Consider the following 23,692-nt stretch of genomic DNA (forward strand, 5'->3'; position numbering starts at 1 on the left):
GCCTTACATTCACTAAAATATGAGCTTTAAAGATTCAACCAGTGGTGTACAACTGGACAGGGGTCACCTTTTTTTACAAAAAAAAAGTACGCCACTGGATTTTCTACAAGTTATTGTAACGGATATATTCTAATGCACAAAATACGTAAAAAAGGTAACTTGAATTTTTTCCCTAAGATTCGCCGTTTTCAAGTTATTCATACCAATACAATCCCCTTGTGCAAACATTTCTACCCATAATATTACAAGAATATTTATGTTTATGGTATAATGTAAGTGCAATTTGTAAGCACATCAACAAAATTCTTTACAGTTGTTTCCACACCACCTTAGTTCCTTACGCATTTTAATTTCCCCTGGAAGCCCAACCCACTATCTTTATAAATAAGGACAACTTAAATCAAAATAATAATAAATGTACATTTATCAAAGACGAAGGGTAGTGAATTTTCACAACCTGCATATTTGGTCACAAGAAAATCCTCATGAAATTCGTTCAAGATCTTTTCAACACGAATTTTCTGTGAACGTCTGGCTCGAAATAATTCGCAATAAAGTTTGTGGACCTTTCTAAACCCATCTAAATTCCCAGTCATTTCTAAACTTTCTAGAAAACGATTTATTTGAATTATTAGAGGATGTTCCATTAAAGCTGTATACAAAGAATGGTGCTCCTGCGCATTCAGGGAGAATAATATAAGAATGGCTTAATTGAAATTATTTGGGTCGATGTATAGGTAGAAGACTAAATGCCAATGTCAACCATAATTATGCAGAGGGTTCAGTGTCTTGGCCAGCCAGATTGACATGGCTGGACTTCTATGTTAGGGGTTATCTGAAAAGTAAAGTTTATTCTACTCCAACAGATACCAGACCACAACTACTGCAACGAATAGAAGACGAGTGTAATACAATTGTTGTAAATACGTAACGTTAATTTTGTTTCTTGTTTAGTTGCTGCTGCTTGGTAAATATATTCTTATTATTATTTTGATTTAAATTGTTCTTTTTTGTAGAGTATTAGGCTTCCAGGGAAAACTAAAACACGCCAGGAACACTACCTCACAGGTGGTGTAGAAAGGAGTGTAAATAATTTTGTTGATGTGCTTACAAATTACACTTACTTTTAAGCATAAGCATAAATTTTCTTGTAATATTATGGTTAGAAGTATCAGCCACAAGGCAAGTATTGGTTTGAATAACTTGAGAACGGCGAATCTTAGGGAAAAATTAAAGTTACCTTTTTTACGTATTTTGTGCATTAAAATATAAATCAGTTACAATGACATGTAAAAAATGCAGTGGCGTAGGTTTTTTTCTAAAAAAGAGGGTGACCCCTGTCCAGTTGTACACCACTGGTTGAACCTTTAAAGCTCATATTTTAGGGAATGTAAGGCCTACTATCATACATTATCTGTACCAAATTTTATTTAGATCGGTTAATAGATTCCGAAGATATAAACAGAATTTTTTTTAACAACTTCAACAGCCTGTATCTCTAAAACGGGGCTGTTCCAGACCAATGTTTATAAGACAAACACATATTATTTTAATCTATCTACCCTCGAAGTTTCCTGCATAAAATTCGGACCACCCTGTATGTGATGATGCCAATTCATTCTAAGATTCAATAAACTATTGATAATCCAGAATCTGTTTTCAGGATCTCTTTGTCGGCCAATAAGAACAAACTGTCCGAATTGGTCTATAAAGGAGGCCAACAACGTCATGTAACAATATTTTTAGGTGAGGATGTCTTATTTTCATATACAGTATGTAATAAGTAGTTGTGTTAAAAGTTACATAATATTTGTAACATTCTGCCTCAAAACCATTGTTCCATAAAGTTGTTGTTTACCGTAAATTTTTCGTTGCAGTTGCTCGTGCATAATTTGCTTTTTTTTTTGTTTTATGTTGATTTAGATTAAGTTTCCTTAGGTTAAGTTGGGTTAGGTTAGACGAGAATAGGTTAGATTAAATTACAAACGCACTGTCACTGATTTTCGAGGTCTTGCATCAATTTTAATTTGTATTCTTATATGTTTCTTCTACATATGTTTCACTCAAAATCGTGTATGTTTTTTTTTTGTGTAAAAATGTGTACCTACTTCTACTTGTCATATACAGTGTATCCCAGAAGTAACGCAAAAAAATCGTATTTTATTATGTGTTGCCTTTTCACAAAAACGCTGAAACACGTCAATTAGTAAATAGGAATTGTCATTTTGTCACGTTGCTTAAACATTTTTTTAACTATGTCTCATAAACTTATGACGTCATCGACATTATTTTTAAATAGCACTACCTAATTTTTTAAGCATAAATGGATAGTCCTTTTGAAGGGAAATACGTTGATATAGGGTTTGGCCTACTTTACTTTGACAGCAGCGAAAAAAAAGAATAACATTTTGCCTATCATTTTCTATCACTGTCGTTGGCCTTCCAGATCTAGACAGATCTCTAACATGTCCAGCGTCTTCAAATTTGCGTACTAATCTGCATACTGAAGATGGAGGTATTGGTTGTTCTGGATACTTGACATTGAATAATTGACATACTTCATCATAACTACGGATCCTATCTCCATATCCAACCATAATTAGGATTTCAATTCTTTGTTTCTCAGTTAAACACAACACCATCGTAATGTAAAGTAAAAACATAGCCGATGTGATCGGGTGTGCCTACCAAATCTACATAAAAACATGTACCTACAATCAACCAAAGCACATTTATTGCTATAGCACTGTTCGCGCATAAGTTTGTGATACCTACTTTTGTTATTAATTCAAACCATGTCCATTTCAATCGTTGGCTTTTTTTTCGCACCTGTCAAATTAAAGTAGGCCCAACCCTATATCGACGCATTTTCCTTCAAAAGAGCTATCCATTTATGTTTAAAAAATTAGGTAGTGCTATTTAAAAAAATGTCGATGACGTCATAGGTTTATGAAACATAGCTCAAAAAAGGTTTAACCTTACGTGACAAAATGACAATTCCTATTTACTAATTGACGTGTTTTAGCGTTTTTGTCAAAACTCAACACAAAGTAAAATACGAATTTTTTGCGTTACTTCTGGGCGCACTGTATATATTATGTAGGTAATATGGATAAATAAATGCTATTCTATTCTGCCTCAATGGATATTGGATAAGTAGTCAATCTTGGTGACATAATTCACAACAACGTAACCGACCAACAGATGCATTCCACCCGATCGTCATATGGTTAGAATACTATACGAATCCGACGATTCTATGTGCGTCATCACCTCTAAATTGGACCGGACAATTTTATTTTATTTGTTCTGGAAAGGACATTGATACGAACAGTCGATTTCAGATTACTATTTAGTACCCTGTTACTGGCAGCGAACTAAATACATGAATTCATAAAATTGAAGAGTTAAATTGAAGTTTATATTCGCGGGGAGAATTTATATACAACATAACTAGATAAAAATCAGTAAACCTAATTTTTAACCTGTATTAAGATTTTTTATCTATAAAATTCTGAATAAACAACAGAATACTATAAAGATCACATTGAAATAACACAATAACACAAATAACGACACAGGTTCATATTTATCAAAAAAGAGCATTTTATCTAAAGTTGGTCGAAGTTGAATTATTTTAACCTCTATTAAAATTCATTCATTCATTATTCTACGGTTTAGTGACGAAAGAAACACTTGATGCACATGCTGTGGGTGGAAAAATTCCTTAAAAACATGTTCTGAATGTAAAATTATGCAAAATATTGTTAATATAAAAATTTTGCATTTTTCTTTAATGTTTCGACTGTGAAAAGTTTATGAATTGAGTATAAATAATATTTTTGTTGGTGATACTATTATTACCAGAGAGCGGACAATTTGTGTCTTTAACCTTGAACATAGATATGTCATTCATAAACCTAGATACATTATCCATGACGGAGTGGCGTAATTCACGAAAATTCCACGGTACATACATTTTTAGGCGTTATAAAATATTTAGAAAATCAGAAATTGTATACTACATATTTATTAAATAAAGTTCGGTTAAAAATAGTGTCGTTCTTTTAATTGGAAATTAGGAGTCAATGTAACGAATAACCTCAGGCGACGCACATGATAGAATAGTCCAACTCACGCTTCATTCATAACAAGGCTGCAGTTTGAATTCTGACCAATAGGAATTCGATAAACGCAACCGATGTCGACGGATGGACTAGAGATGGGCGCGAGTGTCATTTCATTTCTTTAGAACTAAATTAACTTAATTATTTTCTCGTTATTTAACCTGTTCACATGATTTATGGATTTTAAATAAAGGGTACAAATCTTCGCGAGGATAATACGATATATTTGCTATACATAATAATTATATTTTGCATAGTTTATACACAATACATTTTTGAACGCGTCCACATCTCTACCAAAATTTGACCTATTCTTCGGGTTAAAGACACATTGTCCGCTCTCTAATTATTACCATAAAGTAATTTAGGGAAAAAAGAATAATAATACATTCTTGACATGACAACATGGAAACGATATAAATTCACTAGACAATTTATACGTATACTGGGTGCCCTTGTACTTGATACAAAAAAGTCGAGTACAAATAGATGAGGTCAAAATAATATCAGTTCTTTATATACATTTTTTTCATACGGGCCTTCGTTAACAAATTCGTTAACGGGCCCTCAAAGGTGAAAATTAAAAAATTATGTGTATTTGCAATTTCTAAACTATTAACTTCAGCATGATGCAAATTTGGTGATCGATAACACATGCATACAGCTTGTTTTTGATGATGAAAGTAAAACTTCATTATGCCCAGAACGCCAAAGACGGACTGTGCCCAATGGGTAACAACCCAGAATTTTTGCATAAATAACAATCGCAATCTCCCTGCATCAAAAATAAGTTCCCTGAAGAATTTGCCAAAGATAATAACCTTTTGGTTCAATTCGGTAAAATTAACAGTTTAGGAAATATTTGTCATTTTATGTAACAGTGCAATCGAGCGGAGCTTCCACCTTTTTTTGTTTTTAATTTTTAATTGGACGTAATTACTATGTTAGAACCGTACATATTTTAAAAATAAGAGCCTAGAAAATATTAATATCTGCTAATGTAATTTTCACTAACAAAATTTGACAAACACACTTTACACATAACAAAATAGAAAAATCATGTGTCCACCTTGAAAAGAAAATCGACGTGTCTCAGGTTTTTTTTGTTTTTATTTTACTCCGATATTTTCCAGGTGGGAAGTTTTAATTGGAACACCCTGTATATTGGTCTCCTATTTTCGATAATAACTCTATTAGCAGCTAGATAAACTCGATTTTTCTTTGAACGTAGTAAGTACTTCCGAATCATTGGTAAAAATTTTGTTTTTTTTGTATTCTTAGAGATGTTCTGTCCTGTTTAACATAAATTATTTTTCAACATCTAAATGAAATATACCTGCAGGTTATTCAACGAATTAGATTCCAGGAACTTTGCTTTTTAAGAATAAATAAAATAAACTACAAACAACAAAGTGGAGAAGAATACAATAGTGAACATAAAACACTGATAACCTTTCCATTGATATATTCAACAAGTAACTTCATAATAATATACAGGGTGGTCCCGAGGTAATGGGCCAAAATTCATGAGTAGATTCCCGAAGCAAAAACATTGCGATTTAGCTAAATTTACCTTAGTGCAAAAGTTGATAGTTAAAGATAGATAAAGATAAAGATAGATACAGGGTGTTAAATGTAAAATATTATTTTAGTTTTTTTCATTTATTTCTTAATAAATGCAAATATCTACACAAAATTTTGGAGGTTGGGGTTCTTTGGGAAGAGAAATTGAAAACTGTTTATTTATTTTTTATGTAGTTCATAGAGGGCGCTAGTTGCAGTATATTTAATGTGTTAAAAACGACATAACTTTTTTATACTTTAAGGGATCTCATTTTTGGTATCAAATTCTTATTTTCCAGCTTTTTAACACAAAATTCAGTGAAGGGCAGAAATTCGGAAAGTTATCAACGAAATTCAGCCGCAGATATGTGAAAGCGTGATACAGAATTTTCTTAGTAATAAATTTTTTTTCCTCATATGAAATTTTGCGTTTCTTTTGGGACACCCATTATGTATTTTAAAAAATCAGAGTCACAACATAAAAGTAGTACAAAGTTTTCATTGTTTTGCCTCAAAAGGTTTTGAAGATATCTTTCTGGGTCTCACTTTGAAGGGGTATGTCGATATAAACTTTTAATCTTATTTTGTAATCATAGTAAAATACTGCAGGCTAATTTCGAAAACCCTGTATGTGCGAGCAATATAATACATTTTCTTATTTGTTAAGTTTACTTTCAGATGTAACTTGATTTAACATTAACTCAAATTAAATTCCTAATCATTTAATAAATGTATTGAAGAGGGTACATGATTCTTTAAAAATAACAAAGGTTATTCCTGTGTACAAAAAGGAGACATTGACTCATTTTATAATTTTCGTCCCATAGCTAAAGTTCCGAGTTTTCGAAATTATTGAAATTCTTATAAAGGAAAAACTACTTGCTTATTTGGAAGTTAAATCTATATTGTCACCTTTACAATTTGCTTTCAGAAAGAATTTTTCTACCATCAAAGCTCTTCTGGCAGTTATTGACGAAGTCGTTGATTTTTTTGATAATAATGCTATTACTAATGCTGTTACTTATGCTTCTTTTTGTGATCTTTCGAAGGCCTTTGATTGCGTTAATGTCGATATTTTACTTGTAAAACTTAAATATTACGGTATTCGTAATAATGAATTACCTACAACGTTTTTAATCTTATTTAATAGGCAGGCAGCAATATGTCAGTATAACGAGCACAGAATAAAAGGCACAGAATCTACCTTACTTCCTATACGTAATGGTGTACATCAAGGGTCAGTACTAGGTCCTGTGCTTTTCCTGATATACATCAACGACTTACCGGTTAATATTCCTAATAGTACATGTATCCTCTTTGCGGATGACAGAACACTGTTGTCTCGTGCTAGTAGGATTGGTTTTCAGCAAATAAATTGAAGCTAAATGTTTCCAAAACTCAACACAACATTTACTTCTAGTAAAATCCAATCCAAATCGGATGTAAAGTATTTGGGTGTTATTCTAGATTCTAGTCTAAACTGGCCAGCACATATTGATTACCTATGTTCAAAACTATCAACAGAAGTATTCCTATTAAGACAGCTGCGACCTTCAGTTGATAAGAGTGTAATGAGAATGGTGTATTACTCATTAGTTCATAGTCATTTGATATATAGCATTGCACTTTGGGGTAATTCTAGTAGTGCCCAAAAAGTTTTCATTCTGCAGAACGCTGAGGTTCGTCCTATTGCTGATGTATCTAAAACTACTTCTAGAGGCGATTTATTTTAAAGAATTAGGATTTTACCACTTCTATGCCTTTTTATATATGAATCCTTACTTATTATTCATAAAAATGTTGAAAATTTGGTGAAACAGTACAACGTACACCAACACTAGATATACCAGGCATGCTGAGAATATTGTTATTCCATTTTCCAGTATTAACGTTACAAAAAATAATAAACTACAAATTGGACTTCATAACAACTTTGTGAATCATTTTAAATACAATAAAATCAAACAGATATCTCGTAAAATATTTCAAAAGTTTTGGCCCATTACTTCGGGACCACCCTGTATAGTTTGGCCCACTAAGAACCAGAATATCCTTCTTGTTATTATTATTATTTTTTTTGGGACACTCGATTCTAAGAGCTTTTTTATATCTAGTGGTCAAGACGGACTTGCTGAACCAATTATGATGAAGCAGTTAACAAACCACGGCCTACTGCGTTTTTTTTTGGAAACGAGGAAGAAATCTGGCTGCATAGCCTTAAATTAACTTCACTTAAAACCACTACACATCAAATTTCATAAATGTATAATGCAGAACAATTTTTATTTTAGCTCTTCTAACTAAAAATTGTGTTGATTTCTTTGTTAAAATCTTAAATTCTCTAAACACCAAAATATTTTCACTTAGAAATAATTTTAAATTTACACTTTGTTATTTTTTATAAAATATTAGATCTTTATAAACAATTGTTCCACTTTGTAAATCGATGAAATTTGAGATATACATATGTACGGGTTTTTAATAAAAAAAATCGTTAAAGTAATATTCTCTAAAATAAAATCAAGTAATCCATGGATTGGCAATCTAGAAGGTGTCCTAGTTCTTACTGCGACTCACTGTATATTTGCTTGATGGTGGTGATGAGGTACACAGGTTTTTAAGCAACATCGAAACCTCTAGATATTAGACAGCTAGTACTTGCCTTCACTTGCAGCGCGAGCCTATTTTAACTTGTTACTGGCGGCATGCACAATAATTCACCACATCACTTCGTCTACTTGTTTGGGTTTTCGAAATATTTTGAAAAAAAATGACTGTAATTTACTTTATGTTAAACAGGAACTTTATACGAATAATATGACTCTGGACTCAGTTCCAAGATCATTTCGTTTGTAGCCTTCTTTTTTTCTCACACATTTCATGTTTTACTGTCCTGGTCAGAACAGGTCTTCAAATTCGTTATATCCACTTAGTCTTTCCGGATACACCGGTTAAAAGAGAGTGGAAACTGGAAAACAATGAGAAAGATCATGCCTGCTATTTTTGAGAAAATTGCTGTGTATTTTCTCCTTAGGTCCCCACGCTCAGCCAGCGCGTGCGATGCAGAAAATTACAGTCTGAGGATCTCAATAGATCGGCTAATTGAGTTGAGGGGCAGACAATGTCTAAAATGCGGAGCCCATGTTGAACTTTACGAACGCGACACGTGCTTTATCTCATTCATTTGGAAAGCTGACATAAAAATGTATGTCTACAGATGTGCTAACAGAGATGGGACAAGCGTATAATTAAAATCCATTAAAATCAGGTGAAGGTAATAATTGGTGTGCATTGTTCAGGAAAAAAATATTTATTGTCGCAAATTGCATATTTCTACATTCTGGCGGATGCGCCAATGACAAAACCTAAAGTCTATCAGAAAAACCCGGTTTTGGAAATTTTTTTAGATTTTTCCTAGACAGATAATGTTTCAAAATGAAGATATATGCAAATTAACATACCCGGAATCAAAATGAAAGCGTTGAAAATCATATTTGGGTCTGCTGAAAATACCGATAGGCTCAAGTCTTTCTTTACATTCCTTATTTTGGAATAAAATCATAAATAATAAAAAGTATAAAAATCCTTCCGCATAATGCATTGTTTTAAACAGTTTTTATCACCATTTTGTGTCTCCTGCCATAAATTTAAATATATTTAATCTCCCTTAATTTCTATTTTTTTTTTTAAGAAAATGTAGATGCCTACAGATAATCACAGAAACTAGAAACTCAACTCAACTTGTGGTAATTTTCCCTTAAAGTCTTCACAGTCGACAAATAATGAAAAAAGAATGTATAAAAGACATGCTAATATTTATTTTGATTATCGAATTTACATGTCTAAGATTTTCATAAAAGAAGTCTCCAAAAAAGTGAATCGAATAAAATTGTTAGAAAAATTGGATCAACGAAGATGTAATTAAAATAATTTTCCCTTTAACCATAATATTAGTGAGCAGGTAAATCATTAAAGTTTTTACACATCAATTCATTAAGAAATAAAATTAAATCACCTATGTTATTAATTACATATTTGTTATCTTCACATGCATATTGGAGACTATTTCCATATGTATTTTAATATGATTATTTTTACAGAAAAGTAATATATAGTATATATGCAGTATATTAATAAATTATGAACTAAAAGTACTTTTTTCATATTATCTACTAATTTTTATGTCATGATATTACGTGACACGATATTACACGTCAGCGTAAGTTAAGTTGCATAACTTAAACCTATTATTGGAGTTTGGTAATTTTGTAATGTCCATGGTTTGAGATTTATGTTTTAGCCAAGGATTTTATGTGTCAGACGCTATAGATAAACGGAAGCATTTACTTAATATTTATTAAGAAATTAGTTGAAAAAAAAGTTACGTTACATTATTTCATTTTAAATTTCTCGCACGTTTATATTTCATACTCTACTATCAGCGCCGCCTTTACGTGAACTAAGAAATGGCTCACTTTTCTTAACACGGAGTTTTCACTCCTTGTCTACTCTTCATAGTTTGAGATATAAAGTTTACATGTATACTATAAACTCCATAGTTTGAGGAGTAACTAAAACGCAAAATGGGAAGGATCCATTGCATACATCGATTTTAATGTATTAATGTGGTATTAGCTAGAAACGGCATCGCCAATTTGAAAGCACAAAAGCACAACGATTCTTTTGTTATGTTGTCAGAGCTTTGTGTAACTGGGAAGAGAGGGTATTGGAAATACCATGTACCAGGAGCACATCTAGAAAAAGAAGTTTAAAAGGGGCCAAGTGTAAATCGTAAATTTTTTATATGTAATAAAATAATAATAATATCTCTACCCCTCATTCTAATCGCAAGGATTAGTTCAGAAGACGGAGACTTGAAAGGGAGAGGAGGTGGTATATTATTATTCAGTAGGTAGACCGCGTATAGGCTCATCAGGAACGACTTACATTAGTAAGCCCTAACCTAACCACCACCATTCAGTGCGGGAATGAAGAATTTTTTTGGTGTATTTTTAATTACACTTTAACTCGAACAAAATTAGTAATGAAATTTTTATTTAGGAAGTGTTTATTGCTATATGTGATTAATTTAACTGTTAATAGGTATCTAGTGATAATCTGAGATGGACTACGTATTAAGTAAATCATTATAGTAGTCTAAATATATAGAATATAGAATGTTAAACAGTGGTAGTAGATCTGTCTGAAATACGTATTAGATTGTAAACATTGACTTCTTGTATTTTATATATTATAATGGGTTCAATTAAATATGATAATAATTTCTGTTTTTATTGTCCAATAAATAATACGTAATTATGGATTATTGATCGTAAATATTTAAAAGTTTTACCGACATACTTAATTTTTACTTGTCTTTGGAGCTGTGTATTATTGACCAGAAGGTATACTAATAAATTTGCGGTTTGTAGAAGAACAAATATTTGTAAGATTACTTCTACACAATTTAAATTTACCGTCAGATTTATTTCTCTAAATCAACAAGAGATGGCGAAACATGGTCCATCAGTAATAGAGTCCCTAGAATAACAGGGGACTCTAGAGACTCTACATCAGTAAGACCATTGTAATACGAACAAGGTAGCAAGGCACTCAACGTTCTATCCGCGAATGCAACTAAGAGCTCGCCCTCTGGCGGTGACAAGTGATACTAGTAAAACAAGGTAAACATTTCTTGTGTGTGACATTTCGTTTTGTATTTTATTTAAAACTGTGTATAGTGTTTGCTTTTGAACACTGTTTTATTAAAAAATTAGTATGAGGAAAACTTCAGCAGTTATGGACATTATCTAGGGTTATGGATAAAAACAAGAAATTGTCGGACTATTATTGTTCAGTTCATGGTTGTTCTGCGCCAGAAGAAAGGGCCCTAGCCGGCGGGACCCAGCCAAGACAAAAGAAGGTCCCACAACGCGCCTACACCGGCCGCATTTGCGGTCGGGGTAGACGACGGATGGGGCCCACCTACGAAGGCTGTCCAGGCCTACACGAGATGAGGCAGAATATAGAGGGATAATCCCCCTTGATCCCAAATCATTGAAGCCAATTTCTAGCCATGGAATAATGGCGCGCGGTTGTTCTTCATGGTCCAAGAAAAATCCAGAATTAAATTTTCATCAAATTGAAGAAATTTTCAAAATATTATTGTCGATAGACAAGACAATACTCCCTGAATTTCAAGAGCGTTGTTAGTAAGGGCACTACTCACTAGTTTGCAGACACAATGAATAAGTTTCTAAATTTAAATCACTTTGCCCAATTTTCCCACATAGTACCACATGACCAGCGTTAAAAACTGCCACATCTCCTTCTGATATACAACGAGAGTTTTCGTTGGCACTTAAATAGGAAATGTAGGTATTCCACAACGGATAACTTCATAGTTATAACCTCAAAAAATGTACATTAAATTGTAACGCTAGAAACAAACAAGGTAGACATAAATACTTGCATTAAAATTTATTTATGAAATATTTGAAACCTATAAAATATCACAAAAGTCAAATAACCGCAGTTTAATAACAAAATTACTATTGATAATGGAAAATAAAACGAATGTTGTTCAAATGAATCTGTAAACATGAACGGCAATGTCAAAATTACTTTGTCTCGCAGCTTGCTGCTTTCGCCGCTTGATGCGCTTGCATCTTTAAAATTATCGCGGATAAAATGGGTTGTTTTAGGACTTTTAGGACTCTTTCTGTTAGTAATCTGTGGGACTCTTTATGACAAATTCTGGTCTGTGGTCGTGGTGATTAGTGGTTATGATCTGTGACAAATTGGTTATGTTATAAAAGTCAAAATATTTTTTTAAATAATTTGTCACACATTTTTTTCTAAAAGAATTTGAAATGTGTATCTTACAAAATATCTTACTGTAATTTAATATTGTTTATAATGAACATTTTATTAACAAATTGTTTATTTTTCACTAGTGCTTAATTTTTAATTGTGAATTTGATAGTTATTGTAGAGAAGCAAGTTAATAAAAATATAACATGGACACGGCATATTTTAGAGAATTCAATCATTCGGACCAGTGCGAAATGCACTTTTTCCTTGATACAGAAGTAGCAGATATTGGAAGGGTTAAGGAAGAAATTAAAGCAGTTAGACAGAAATCAGACACTGTTGCTTCCCTGTTGCAACATATAAAAAACAAACTCCAAAAAATACTTTTAGACAAAGAAATGGTAAATTTGGAGTTAAAAGAAAATGAAAATAATGTAGAGAATAATGTATCTACTGATATACCTGTTGTATTAAGAAGAGAAAATAAACATGTTAAAGGTACAATGGTTTTAAAAAATTTTCCAGCATCGCTAAAGCAAGGAAATGTTTTTCTGGAGGTATTTGAACAAAAGTTTCCTGTTGTTGTAAACGCTCCTTTTATTAAGCAAATTAAATTACCATCAGTTTTATATGCCAACTTCACCATTCAACCAACAAAATTCCATGCAATATATGCAGATAACACGAAATCGCTGTATTACTGGTACAAGTCTATTGACAAACTACATTGGGAGGAAATTGGAAAAGGTTTCATATATCTGTTGAAAGAGGAAGATGTAGGACATTACATAAAGATAGTCTGTATTCCTTTTAGTGAGTGTAAAGTTCGAGGGCCCAGTGCCCAAACTATATCGGAAAATGTAGTGGAACTAATGGGAGAACTGCCAACCTGTCCATTTGAGAAAAGGCATGAATTTACTCGTACAAAATTAAAGGGTTTGGAGTAAGTAATGTATATTTTTAATTTGATAACCGACTACTATGAAAAAGTATATCTAACATTTAAGTGGCAAATATTTATGAGGAGGAAACTGTTAGCCAAAAATACACTAAAATAATCATTTAACATTTTCATAACTTCTCAAATATTCTCACACATAATAGGACAAAATGGTCATGGCTTCAGATTTAATTAAGTACTAGCTGAACCCCGCCACGCTTCGCAGCGGCTACTTTTTTTTTCTCATCATTATTACCATACAACATTGACAATATTGTGTCAATCCAGTAATGTGTCGAACATAACCCATAAATTTGAGCTCAATCGATTAGTGATATTCAAGTCTATAATCTATATGTGACATGCAGACTAAGATTGAATTTTATGTACATATAGATTACTTAAATAGATCTCAGTATTACTTAGATATTGCTCAAGCTTCTACACCAAATTACTTTGTAGTTTCCTCCTCATTTAATTTTACCTAATAAATTATAATTCACACATTTTTATTTCACAATTAGATAACAAATAACAGCAGCAAAGTGATAGAGTGGGAAAATATAGGTTACCTTCTGCCCTATTATCCCTTTCTACATCCCTAAATGCCTCTTGTTTTGATTTGGGCATTTCACAGCTCAAGCAAAATTTGTCCAACTTAGTAAAATCACTAATTAACAACATTTGCTTATGTACAGTGCATTTATTGATAGAAATTAAAGTATGTACTTAACTCAGAACTAGTTTTATAATTATTATAATTTTTAAATTAGACATATCAAGTTATCAATCATAATCAGTGAGAAATATATAAAAACAATCTTGTCTGGGGCGATACCCTGATGGTTTTGGTTTATTAGTCTCAATAATTGCTCGACGTGCTTCTCTACGTATTTTTACGAGTTCGCTATATTTTGTATAACAAATGGTTAAACATTTTGTATATGCAAACATCAACCCAGAATCAATAAAAACCAGGATAAGGTTAATTGTCTTGAATCTAAATTTGCAAGTCATCACTGAGATTATCATCAGCAGGTCAAATAATAGGTAAAGGAACATCTCAATACCTGTAAGCCATGTAAATACACCACGTACAAATATATTTCGGGAGAGTTTTATTATTACAAAGCAAAACCCAACTGTGAACGTAAGGTGTAACATAGCATCTATTTTCAAAGTAGCCCTTTCTTCTAAACTAATAAAAACCATATTTGTCACGCTTACTAAAATTATAGCTGATGTGAAGATACATCCATAAATATTAGCAGAATAACACATTTTGGTAATAGTTTGACAATTTTTAGTAATTGACATCTAGTTTAGTAAAATAATCAATTATATTTTTTCCACAGTTAACTATGTTAAAATTATTGTTGGGTTGGGGCTAATAAATAAAACTAGAGATGTATGTTTGGTTGTGTTTCTTTTATCTTTACTGCACATGACCATACTAAGTTATTGTTGTTTTAGTATTGTTAACTTATATCTTTATTTATTAAAATTTAAATTATTTAGATTAACTACTGAAGTAAGATACTTTTATATTCAAATATTTGTTTTAACATCATTTTTAATTTTGAATGGCTTATTAGTGCTTTTATGCTTTGACTTATTTACTTTACTGTTTATACTGGGTATTTCAGGAGGAATAATCAATACTTTAGTATCTTATAATATTGTTTATTTTGGACTAAAGAGTTCATATGAATGTGTGTCCAAATCTCAATGGTTACTGAGATAGAGCCAGTGGAAATAAAGAACAAACGAATATCAATTTATTAATTTTAATAACCAATAGGATTTGATATACAAATACAAAGTAGCTTTTGATTTTTAGAAATTAAAGATATGGTTCAAAACTTCTACTGCCAAACTCCGCACATGTTGTTCTAATGAAAATGTTATTGTGATGTGCAGTTTTTCTGGGCATCGCTTTATTCTCGTTGCAGTGGCCATAATATGAACGATCAGTATAAACGCGTATTTACATTTTCTTTATAAACATCGCTTTTCATCCATCCCCATCAGCGTTGCCGGACGTCCCGCCTTTTAACCCAAAATTAAATGTCCCGCAAAAAAAATCTGGCAACGCTGATCCCCATAGTCCATAATCTAATGGAGTGGAGTTAGGTCTGGAGACCCCAGCGTGAGAAAAAATCTGTGGCATTTTAAATAAATTTCACAGATACATACGTCAACAATTCAATATCAAATGTCAATTATTTGGTGGGAGTCTACTCGATAATTTATCTGTTTTACACTCAACGCAATCGACATTAAAATTGCTGCATTAAGTTTTGAACACATACACATTTTCATTTTTTCATTCAAAATGAAAATATTGACTATTCCTCCTGAAACACCTGATATAATAGACTTGAGTTCAGCCTTTGCCCCTACGCCAGTGTTTGTAATATTAATTGTAAGTTCATCGAAGGAATAAATCCAGTTACTGTTTAATTTTCAGCACTTATCACTAAATAATTAGGTATTTTTATGATTTTTTTCTTATTTTAGTATATTTAGGAGAAATACATTTAATACCACTTTTAATGTCACTTTCATCACTTACGTTGTCTGGGCCCATAACCTCTTTGATTAGCACTAATAAATAAAACTAGAGAGTCTGTTCAGCTCAGTGTTTATTCAAGAAGTACTTTTCAGATGGGCTTATGATACTACATATTTCTAAAGTTCTCTTTGAGAAAAGCATGGACCAAGCACATTATTAATAAATAAACACTACACTATACACAATTCATCAGATCAGTCCTATGAGTTTTAATTTTTCTAACTAACTATATATTTCTCATCATATTTAACAATTATTTTTATTAGAATTCATCAATCCGGTTTGGTAAATGCTTTTTAAGTAGGTAACAATTTATTTGAAAGTATATTCATATTCTTTAATTTCAGGTTTAGAATAGTATCATATAACATACTTGCAGATCGATATACTGCGGATAGTGAAAGCTATGCTTACTGTTCTCCCAAGGCATTAGCCATAGATTACCGTAAACAACTTATTCTAAGAGAATTGTTAGGTAATGTGTAAAAATAAGAATCCATGGCGTATCAGTTTATAATAAACTTATTCAGGTTACAACGCTGACATTATTTGCTTACAAGAGGTTGATAATAAACATTACACAGGATACTTCAAAAAGAAGTTTAATGAAATTAATTTTGGAAGTGTCTATCACAGAAAAGGAAATCGGATTCCAGAGGGTTTGGCTTGTATTTTTAATAAGACGCGTTATAAGTATGTACCATTCTGCAAAATTACTACTAAAAATTATTTAAATGAAATGTTAGTTTAATTATTTACCTAAATTCACTTTTTTTAGTATTAAGGAATCGAAACATATCGTCATGAGCATTGAAGTTCAAAGGCATAAAGTGTTCTCCTATATTTGGAATATAATTAAGAAAAATGAAGAACTAAAAGCACTGTTTCTTAGGCAATCAACATCTCTTCAAGTTTCAGTGTTACAGGATAAACAAACCAAGAGGTGTATAATTGTCGGCAACACACACCTATTCTACCATCCGGATGCAGACCACATAAGACTTCTACAAGTAAATATGGCAGCCGCATATTTGAACATGATAAAACGAAGATATCTAAGGGTAACAACTTTGTGTTGAAAAAAAGGTAAAGTGAAAATACCTTATAACAATATTTTTTAGGATGGCGTTGATGTCTCTGTAGTATTTTGTGGCGACTTTAACAGTAACCCAGAAAAATCCCTTCTTGACTACATGCTTCAAGGCCGAATTAGTCCAGAACATGAAGACTGTATAAAAAGTGAGGCTATTATTATTTTTATGTTTTCTCTGTACTAGTTTCTTTTAGTTCATGAAAATGGCAAAGCGCTCTTGTACCACGAATTCATATTTGAAAGTGCATGTGGGACACCTAAGTATACAAATTACACACCAGATTTTAAAGGTTGTTTGGATTACATTTTTATCGAAAGCAACAGATTGAACGTTGAACGGACGGTACCGTTAATGGATGAAGAAGAATTGGGTAAATACGAGGGGTTGCCTAATGAGTTCTATCCTTCCGATCATTTAGCACTTGTAGCTGATTTAAGATTTAAATCAAGAGGAATGACACTGTGATTTATGTATTGACAATTGAACTGATATATTAATTGGAAATGTTTATATTGAATAAAGATTTAAAAATTGTTAGATTAATAATTAACCATACAGTGTATAAAAAAAAAGATGAATTATAAACATATTTTGATAAGAAAACATTTACAAGAGTTATTTATGATACAAGTCTTAAAAGTGACATCTTATTTTGTGAGTGGGAAATATTGCGGAAGGAGCGTAGCGAGTTGAGCAACTCCATCATCAAAACAAAATGATTTTTAACAAATGTATCACACAATATTTTTTGTACAACTGTTATTTAAAAAAAATGTCTGTGGGTTTGAACCTCGATTTGAACTCCTAATCTATCACTTACGTGTCCCGCACGTTTCAGTTACATTCAGTGACAATAAAGTGTATATATCAAGTCGGGTACCAAGGGTAACTAAGTAAGTTGTTTAGTGTTTATTATAGGCCGTGAGCTAGCGCACATGGGTGTGGCTTCATCCAAAAATGTCTGGTATTTTGAGGTCTGAAAAATGTAAGTTAGTTAATAAAAATAAGGGCGGTTTTAAGGGCCGACCCGTGTTTGAAAATTTGGAAAATTAATTAGATAATTTCCCTTTGCATAAAATAATTAGTTTTTCACTCATCTAAAGTGTCTGGCAGTTGATGCAAAAATAGACATTAATAAGTACCTAACAATTTTCAAAGGCTAGACGGTTTTAAATAGCCGAAAGGGTGGTTCATAGGGCGGACTTGCAAGAAAAAAAAATTCGTTTACTTTTTTGTCTGGCAATCGAAACAGTGAAAATTTTTGTTATGAATATGATAAAAGTAAATTGCCAGACGGTTTCCAATGTTCCGAATCGAGTTTTTCTGTGGAAAATTCTGTGAAAATTTTTAACATTTTTCAGTGATCACTATTTGTCTGGTATCTCGGTTACTTAAAATTAATACCCATATTTCTTGTTAAAAAATTTTCCAGACAACGGACCCCGCACTTTTCTTATGGAAAGTGGCTTTCGGACAATTTTTTTGAAACTTCGCAGATTGATAGTTCAAAAACACCACCCCTTCCCCCTCAAAAACTGACTCCAAATAGCGGGGAGTTTACTTGTTTTATGAAAAAAAGTTTCAAATAAGATTTTTATTTCAATGAAATCTAAAAAAAACTATTCTTGTGTTTTTTCGAAAAATCAATGTTTTAGCTTTAAAACGCCACCAAAGTTTAACACAGAGGATGTGTATGATAGCTATAGACATACACGTATGTTAAGTTTAATAGCGTTTTACAGCTTGAATATTACTTTTTCGAAAAAAACAAACTTTTTTTTAGATTTTGTCAAAATAAATAACACTTGAAATATTTTTTCATAAAATGACAAATAAACTCTACAGCTATACAGTGCGTCCCAGAAGTAACGCAAAAAATTCATATTTTATTTTGTGTTGAGTTTTCACAAAAACGCTAAAACACTCAATTAGTAAATTAGAATTGTCGTTTTGTCACGTTGCTTAAACCTTTTTTGCACTATGTTTCATAAACCTATGACGTCATCGACATTTTTTTTTAAATAGCACCACCTAATTTTTTAAGCATAAATGGATAGCCATTTTGAAGGGAAATGCGTCGATATAGGGTTTGGCCTACTTTAGTTTGACAGGAGCGAAAAAAAGCCAACGATTGGAATGAACATGGTTTGAATTAATAACAAAAATAGGTATCACAAACTTATGCGCGAACAGTGCTATAGCAAAAAATCTGTTTTGGTTGATTGTTGGCACATGTTTTTATGTAGATTGGGTAGGTACACCCGATCACAGTGGCTATGTAGGCATTGTTCTGAAGACGACAGTTAGCGAATGCAATAGTGCCTCATATTGTCACAGTTACAAATACCATAACTTTACATTACGATGGTGTTGTGTTTAAATGAGAAGCAAAGAACTGAAATTCTAATTATGGTTGAATACGGAGATATAGGATCCGTAGTTATGATGAAATATGTCAATGATTCAATGCCAAGCATCCAGAACAACCAATACCTCCGTGTACAGTATGCAGATTAGTACCCAAATTTGAAGACGCTGGCCATGTTAGAAATGTGTCTAGATCTAGAAGGCCAACGACAGTGACAGAAAATGATAGGCAAAATGTTATGTTTAGCCGTCACTGAAAATCCACACATTGCCATTCGTCGTATCGCCGCAAACGCCAACATATCAGTACATAAAAACGTACCTACAATCAACCAAAACACAAAACATCCCCAAATTTCTATTTTATACTGTGGCACTGTTCTCGCATCAGTTTATGATACCTACTTTAGTTGTTATTTTAAACCATGTCCATTCCAGTCATTGGCTTTTTTTCCGCTCCTGTCAAAGTAAAGTAGGCCAAACCCTATCTATATCGACGTATTTCCCTTCAAAAGGACTATCCATTTATGCTTAAAAAATTAGGTGGTGCTATTTAAAAAAAATGTCGATGATGTCATAGGTTTATGAAACATAGCGCAAAAAAGGTTTAAGCAACGTGACAAAACGACAATTCTAATTTACTAATTGACGTGTTTTAGCGTTTTTGTGAAAACTCAATACAAAATAAAATATGAATTTTTTGCGTTACTTCTGGGACGCACTGTATAAACAATTAAATTGTTAATAACAATTTTCCTGACCCGATTTCGTAAAATTGAGTTGCAGATTCAAATTCAGCGTGAAAAAATACGTGCAACTATAAAATACAGTAATCTGGAAAATCCGTAGGCTGATTTGTGGGGGAACGGGGTCAAGTGTGATAGTTTGATAGTCAAAAATGTGGTTGTTTGGGGTTGTTGATGGGTTGATTAAAAAAATAAATTATTTACATGCAGAAATCAGTTAAATTCCCCCGCTACTTGAGGGCAGTTTTTGGGGGGGGGAGGGGTGGATTTAGGGCTTTGTGCCCATCGAAACTTTTGATGTACATGTTAAGAACTATCAACCTGCGAACTTTCAAAAAAATTGGCCAAAAGCCACTTTCCATAAGAAAAGTGTGGGATCCTTGGAAAATGGAAAAATTGTGCCAGACAAAAGAAAATTCGTAAAAAATATATTAAAATTTATGATTTATTTTTGTCTGGCATTTTGAATTTCAATTAGAAATACGCGTATAAACACAATATACAAATGCCAGACAAGTTGAGATGTTCGAAAATGTATAAATAAATTGAAAAGTTACAAAAAAAATTAATGAATACATACTTGGTTTTCTTTTTTTTCTAATTTAAACGATTTATTTTTGTCTGGCATTTTGCATTATTATTGGAAATACTTATTTATACTTCAGGTTGAAACGCCATACAAGTTGGGTTGTTCGAAAATTAAAAAAAAAAAATTAAATTAAATAGTTGTAAAAAAATTAATGAAAACTTCAGTGTCTTTTTTTTGTCTGGCAATTCGTTTTTTAATAAAAAATACACTTACAAATTCAAATTAAAAATGTCAGACAAGTTGGGTGGTTCGAAAATATATAAATAAATAAACAAAGTTGGAAAAAAATACAATTTCTCATTTTTTTCGACTTTTTCCCTTTATATTATAAACTGTAGTTACTCGAGAAACATCATCTTCATCTTCATCTTCTAGTGGTTGGTCTTTAAAAGTCCCATAGCACTGCGGCCTAATTAGGCCTATTGTGCGTCCCACTACTAGTCCTATTCAGCAAGTAGATTTGTCCTTTTTACAAAGTCCAAAAGCTTCCTTGCTGACACTTCTCTCAGTTCCTTGGGTTCCAAATAGGGTCTCCCAAGGAGTGCCATTCTGCTACGTGCAAATCCCGGGCACTCGCCCAGGATATGCAGAGAAGTTTCATCCGCTGATTCACATCCTCGGCAGACCAGACTGTCTATAAGCTTTAGCTTGTGTAGATGTTTCCTAAAGTGACAGTGTCCCGTTATGAGTCCTGTCACACTCCTGAGCCGGATTCTATTCAAGCTCAGTAGCTCATTCGCTCTTCCCTTCGAAGGATACTCCATAAGTTCCTTAGAATGGCTATGTCCTGGCCTTGAAGTCCAGTATTTCCTATGTTCTGTCTCTGTCCATTTGCCCAGAGCCCGCCTGACCACACTGGGAGATGTGCCACAGAAGGGCTCCGGGCCAATGAACACTGTCTCGGATCCCTTCCTAGCAAGTTCATCCGCTTTCTCATTTCCACAAATGCCTTTGTGCCCTGGCACCCAACACAGTCTGACTGTATTGTTGGTGGCCAGTTCAGTCAGCATTTGTAAACAGTCCCACACCAGTTTTGAACTTACCTTGTGTGCGGCTAAAGCTTTAATTGCAGCTTGACTATCAGAGAATATATATATGAATTTACGTCTATAACCTCTACGTACATTCTCTGCCAGACACGCCATTATCGCGAAAATTTCTGCTTGGAATACAGTAGGGAACTCCCCCAGACTGTAGCTTGCACTCCATCTGGGTCTGAGTCCATATATTCCTGCACCCGTCCCTCTGGTCATTTTGGAGACATCTGTAAACCATACTAGGCTCCACCTTTCCAGGGTATTAAACCTTCCCTCCCATTTGCTTTGATCCTCTATTCGAGTCTCAAATGGCTTGTGGATACTTCCATCCCAAAAGTTGGTTCCGATATAGATGTGTCTATGATCCTGGAATGGGAACTTCCCCTCCAGTCGTTGTTATTCCTAAGTCGATATGCTGCTAGCCGCGCTTCTCTTTCCACCACTATATGCAGCGGTGGCAGATTTAGCATTACTCGAGAAACATACTCAAGATACTATTTACGATGTAAAATTTCCTACTGAATCTGATGCTGTCAACGGAAATGACTTACCTAGCCAAGAAAAGCTGGAAAATAGGAAAAACATTCGTAAATTTAAAAAATTCAAATTTTAAATCATATTCGAATTAAGAAATAAAATTGCAGGAAAATATTATTCATAACATGATTTTACATGAATAAAAGTGCTTTTTTCAAAATTTTGTACCCCATAAGGGTACAAGTGGCTTATGTCCAGTAAAATCACTGTTCTGCGCAAGTGTATCTCCATGAGACAGTTTTTGACTGTCACAGCCATTACAGAGAAATTTGAATTCAGTATACATCAGTTTGTATACAAATTCAGTATATGTCAGTATATGTACAATGATGGACAGCTTAAAGTCTCCACCAGTTGGGTCGCTCTCGTTCTATTGCGCCCCACCACATATTAATTTTCATTAATTTTTTATACTTAACTATTTAAATTTAATTTTTTTTTTAATTTTCAAACAACCCAACATCTGGGGTTTTAACCTGAAGTATAAATATGTGTTTTCAATAGAAATGCAAAATGCCAGACAAAAATAAATCGTTTAAATTAGAAAAAAAAAGAAAACCAAGTTTTCGTCAATTTTTTCGTAACTTTTTAATTCATTTATACATTTTTGAACAGCTCAACTTGTCTGGCATTTGTATGTTGTGTTTATACACGCATTTCTAATTGAAATGCAAAATGCCGGACAAAAATAAATTGTTGAAATTTTTACAAATTTTTCACGCCTTATTTATAAATTTGCGAACTGGCCAATTTGTCTGGCATTGAAAAATGAATAACATTTTATAATACCGCAAACACAATGGCCCTCTTTTTTTGTACATTAAGATCACTGAAAAATATTAAAAATTTTCACATAATTTTCCGCAAAGATACTCGACTCCGAACATTGGAAACCGTCTGGCAATTTATTTTTATCATTTTCATAACAAAAATTTTCATTGTTTCGATTGCCAGAGGGTAAACGAATTTTTTTTTTCTTGCAAGTTCACCCCTATGAACCACCATTTCGGATATTTAAAACCGTCTGGCATTTGAAAATTGTTAGGTACTTATTTATGTCTATTTTTGCATCATCTACCAGACAGTTTAAGATGAATGAAAAACTAATTATTTTATGCAAAAGGAAATTAATTTTCCAAATTTTCGAACACGGGTCGACCCTTAAAACCACCCTTATTTTCATTAACTAAGTTATGTTGCCGATAACTTATGGATATGAATATTTTTTCCAGCTTAGAACTCGGAAGAACGAAGCCACTAGATCAAAAATTATTGCTAAATTGTTTATAAATTAACGGTAAATG

The 23,692-nt window shown here is 32.6% G+C and overlaps 1 protein-coding gene across 1 annotated transcript; it reads left to right on the forward strand.

Annotated features, from left to right (window-relative positions):
• The first annotated feature begins 12,468 nt into the window (after nt 1–12,468).
• On the forward strand, nt 12,469–17,645 carry LOC108912031 (2',5'-phosphodiesterase 12-like). Its single transcript, XM_018717175.1, has 6 exons — nt 12,469–13,446; nt 16,366–16,493; nt 16,549–16,711; nt 16,797–17,079; nt 17,140–17,257; nt 17,306–17,645. Exons 1-6 carry the CDS (start codon nt 12,710–12,712, stop codon nt 17,575–17,577), a joined length of 1,701 nt encoding a protein of 566 aa, XP_018572691.1. The 5' UTR covers nt 12,469–12,709; the 3' UTR covers nt 17,578–17,645.
• The last annotated feature ends 6,047 nt before the right edge of the window (nt 17,646–23,692 follow it).

The sequence above is a fragment of the Anoplophora glabripennis genome, unplaced genomic scaffold, assembly GCF_000390285.2.
Source record: "Anoplophora glabripennis isolate ALB-LARVAE unplaced genomic scaffold, Agla_2.0 scaffold491, whole genome shotgun sequence".
Lineage (NCBI taxonomy): Eukaryota > Metazoa > Arthropoda > Insecta > Coleoptera > Cerambycidae > Anoplophora > Anoplophora glabripennis.

Coding starts and splice junctions, on each gene's coding strand:
- LOC108912031 (XM_018717175.1), top strand. CDS start 12,710: ATGGACACGGCATATTTTAGAGAATTCAATCATTCGGACCAGTGCGAA. Junction 17,080..17,139: donor TAAAACGAAGATATCTAAGG/GTAACAACTTTG, acceptor AATATTTTTTAG/GATGGCGTTGATGTCTCTGT. Junction 17,258..17,305: donor ACATGAAGACTGTATAAAAA/GTGAGGCTATTA, acceptor AGTTTCTTTTAG/TTCATGAAAATGGCAAAGCG.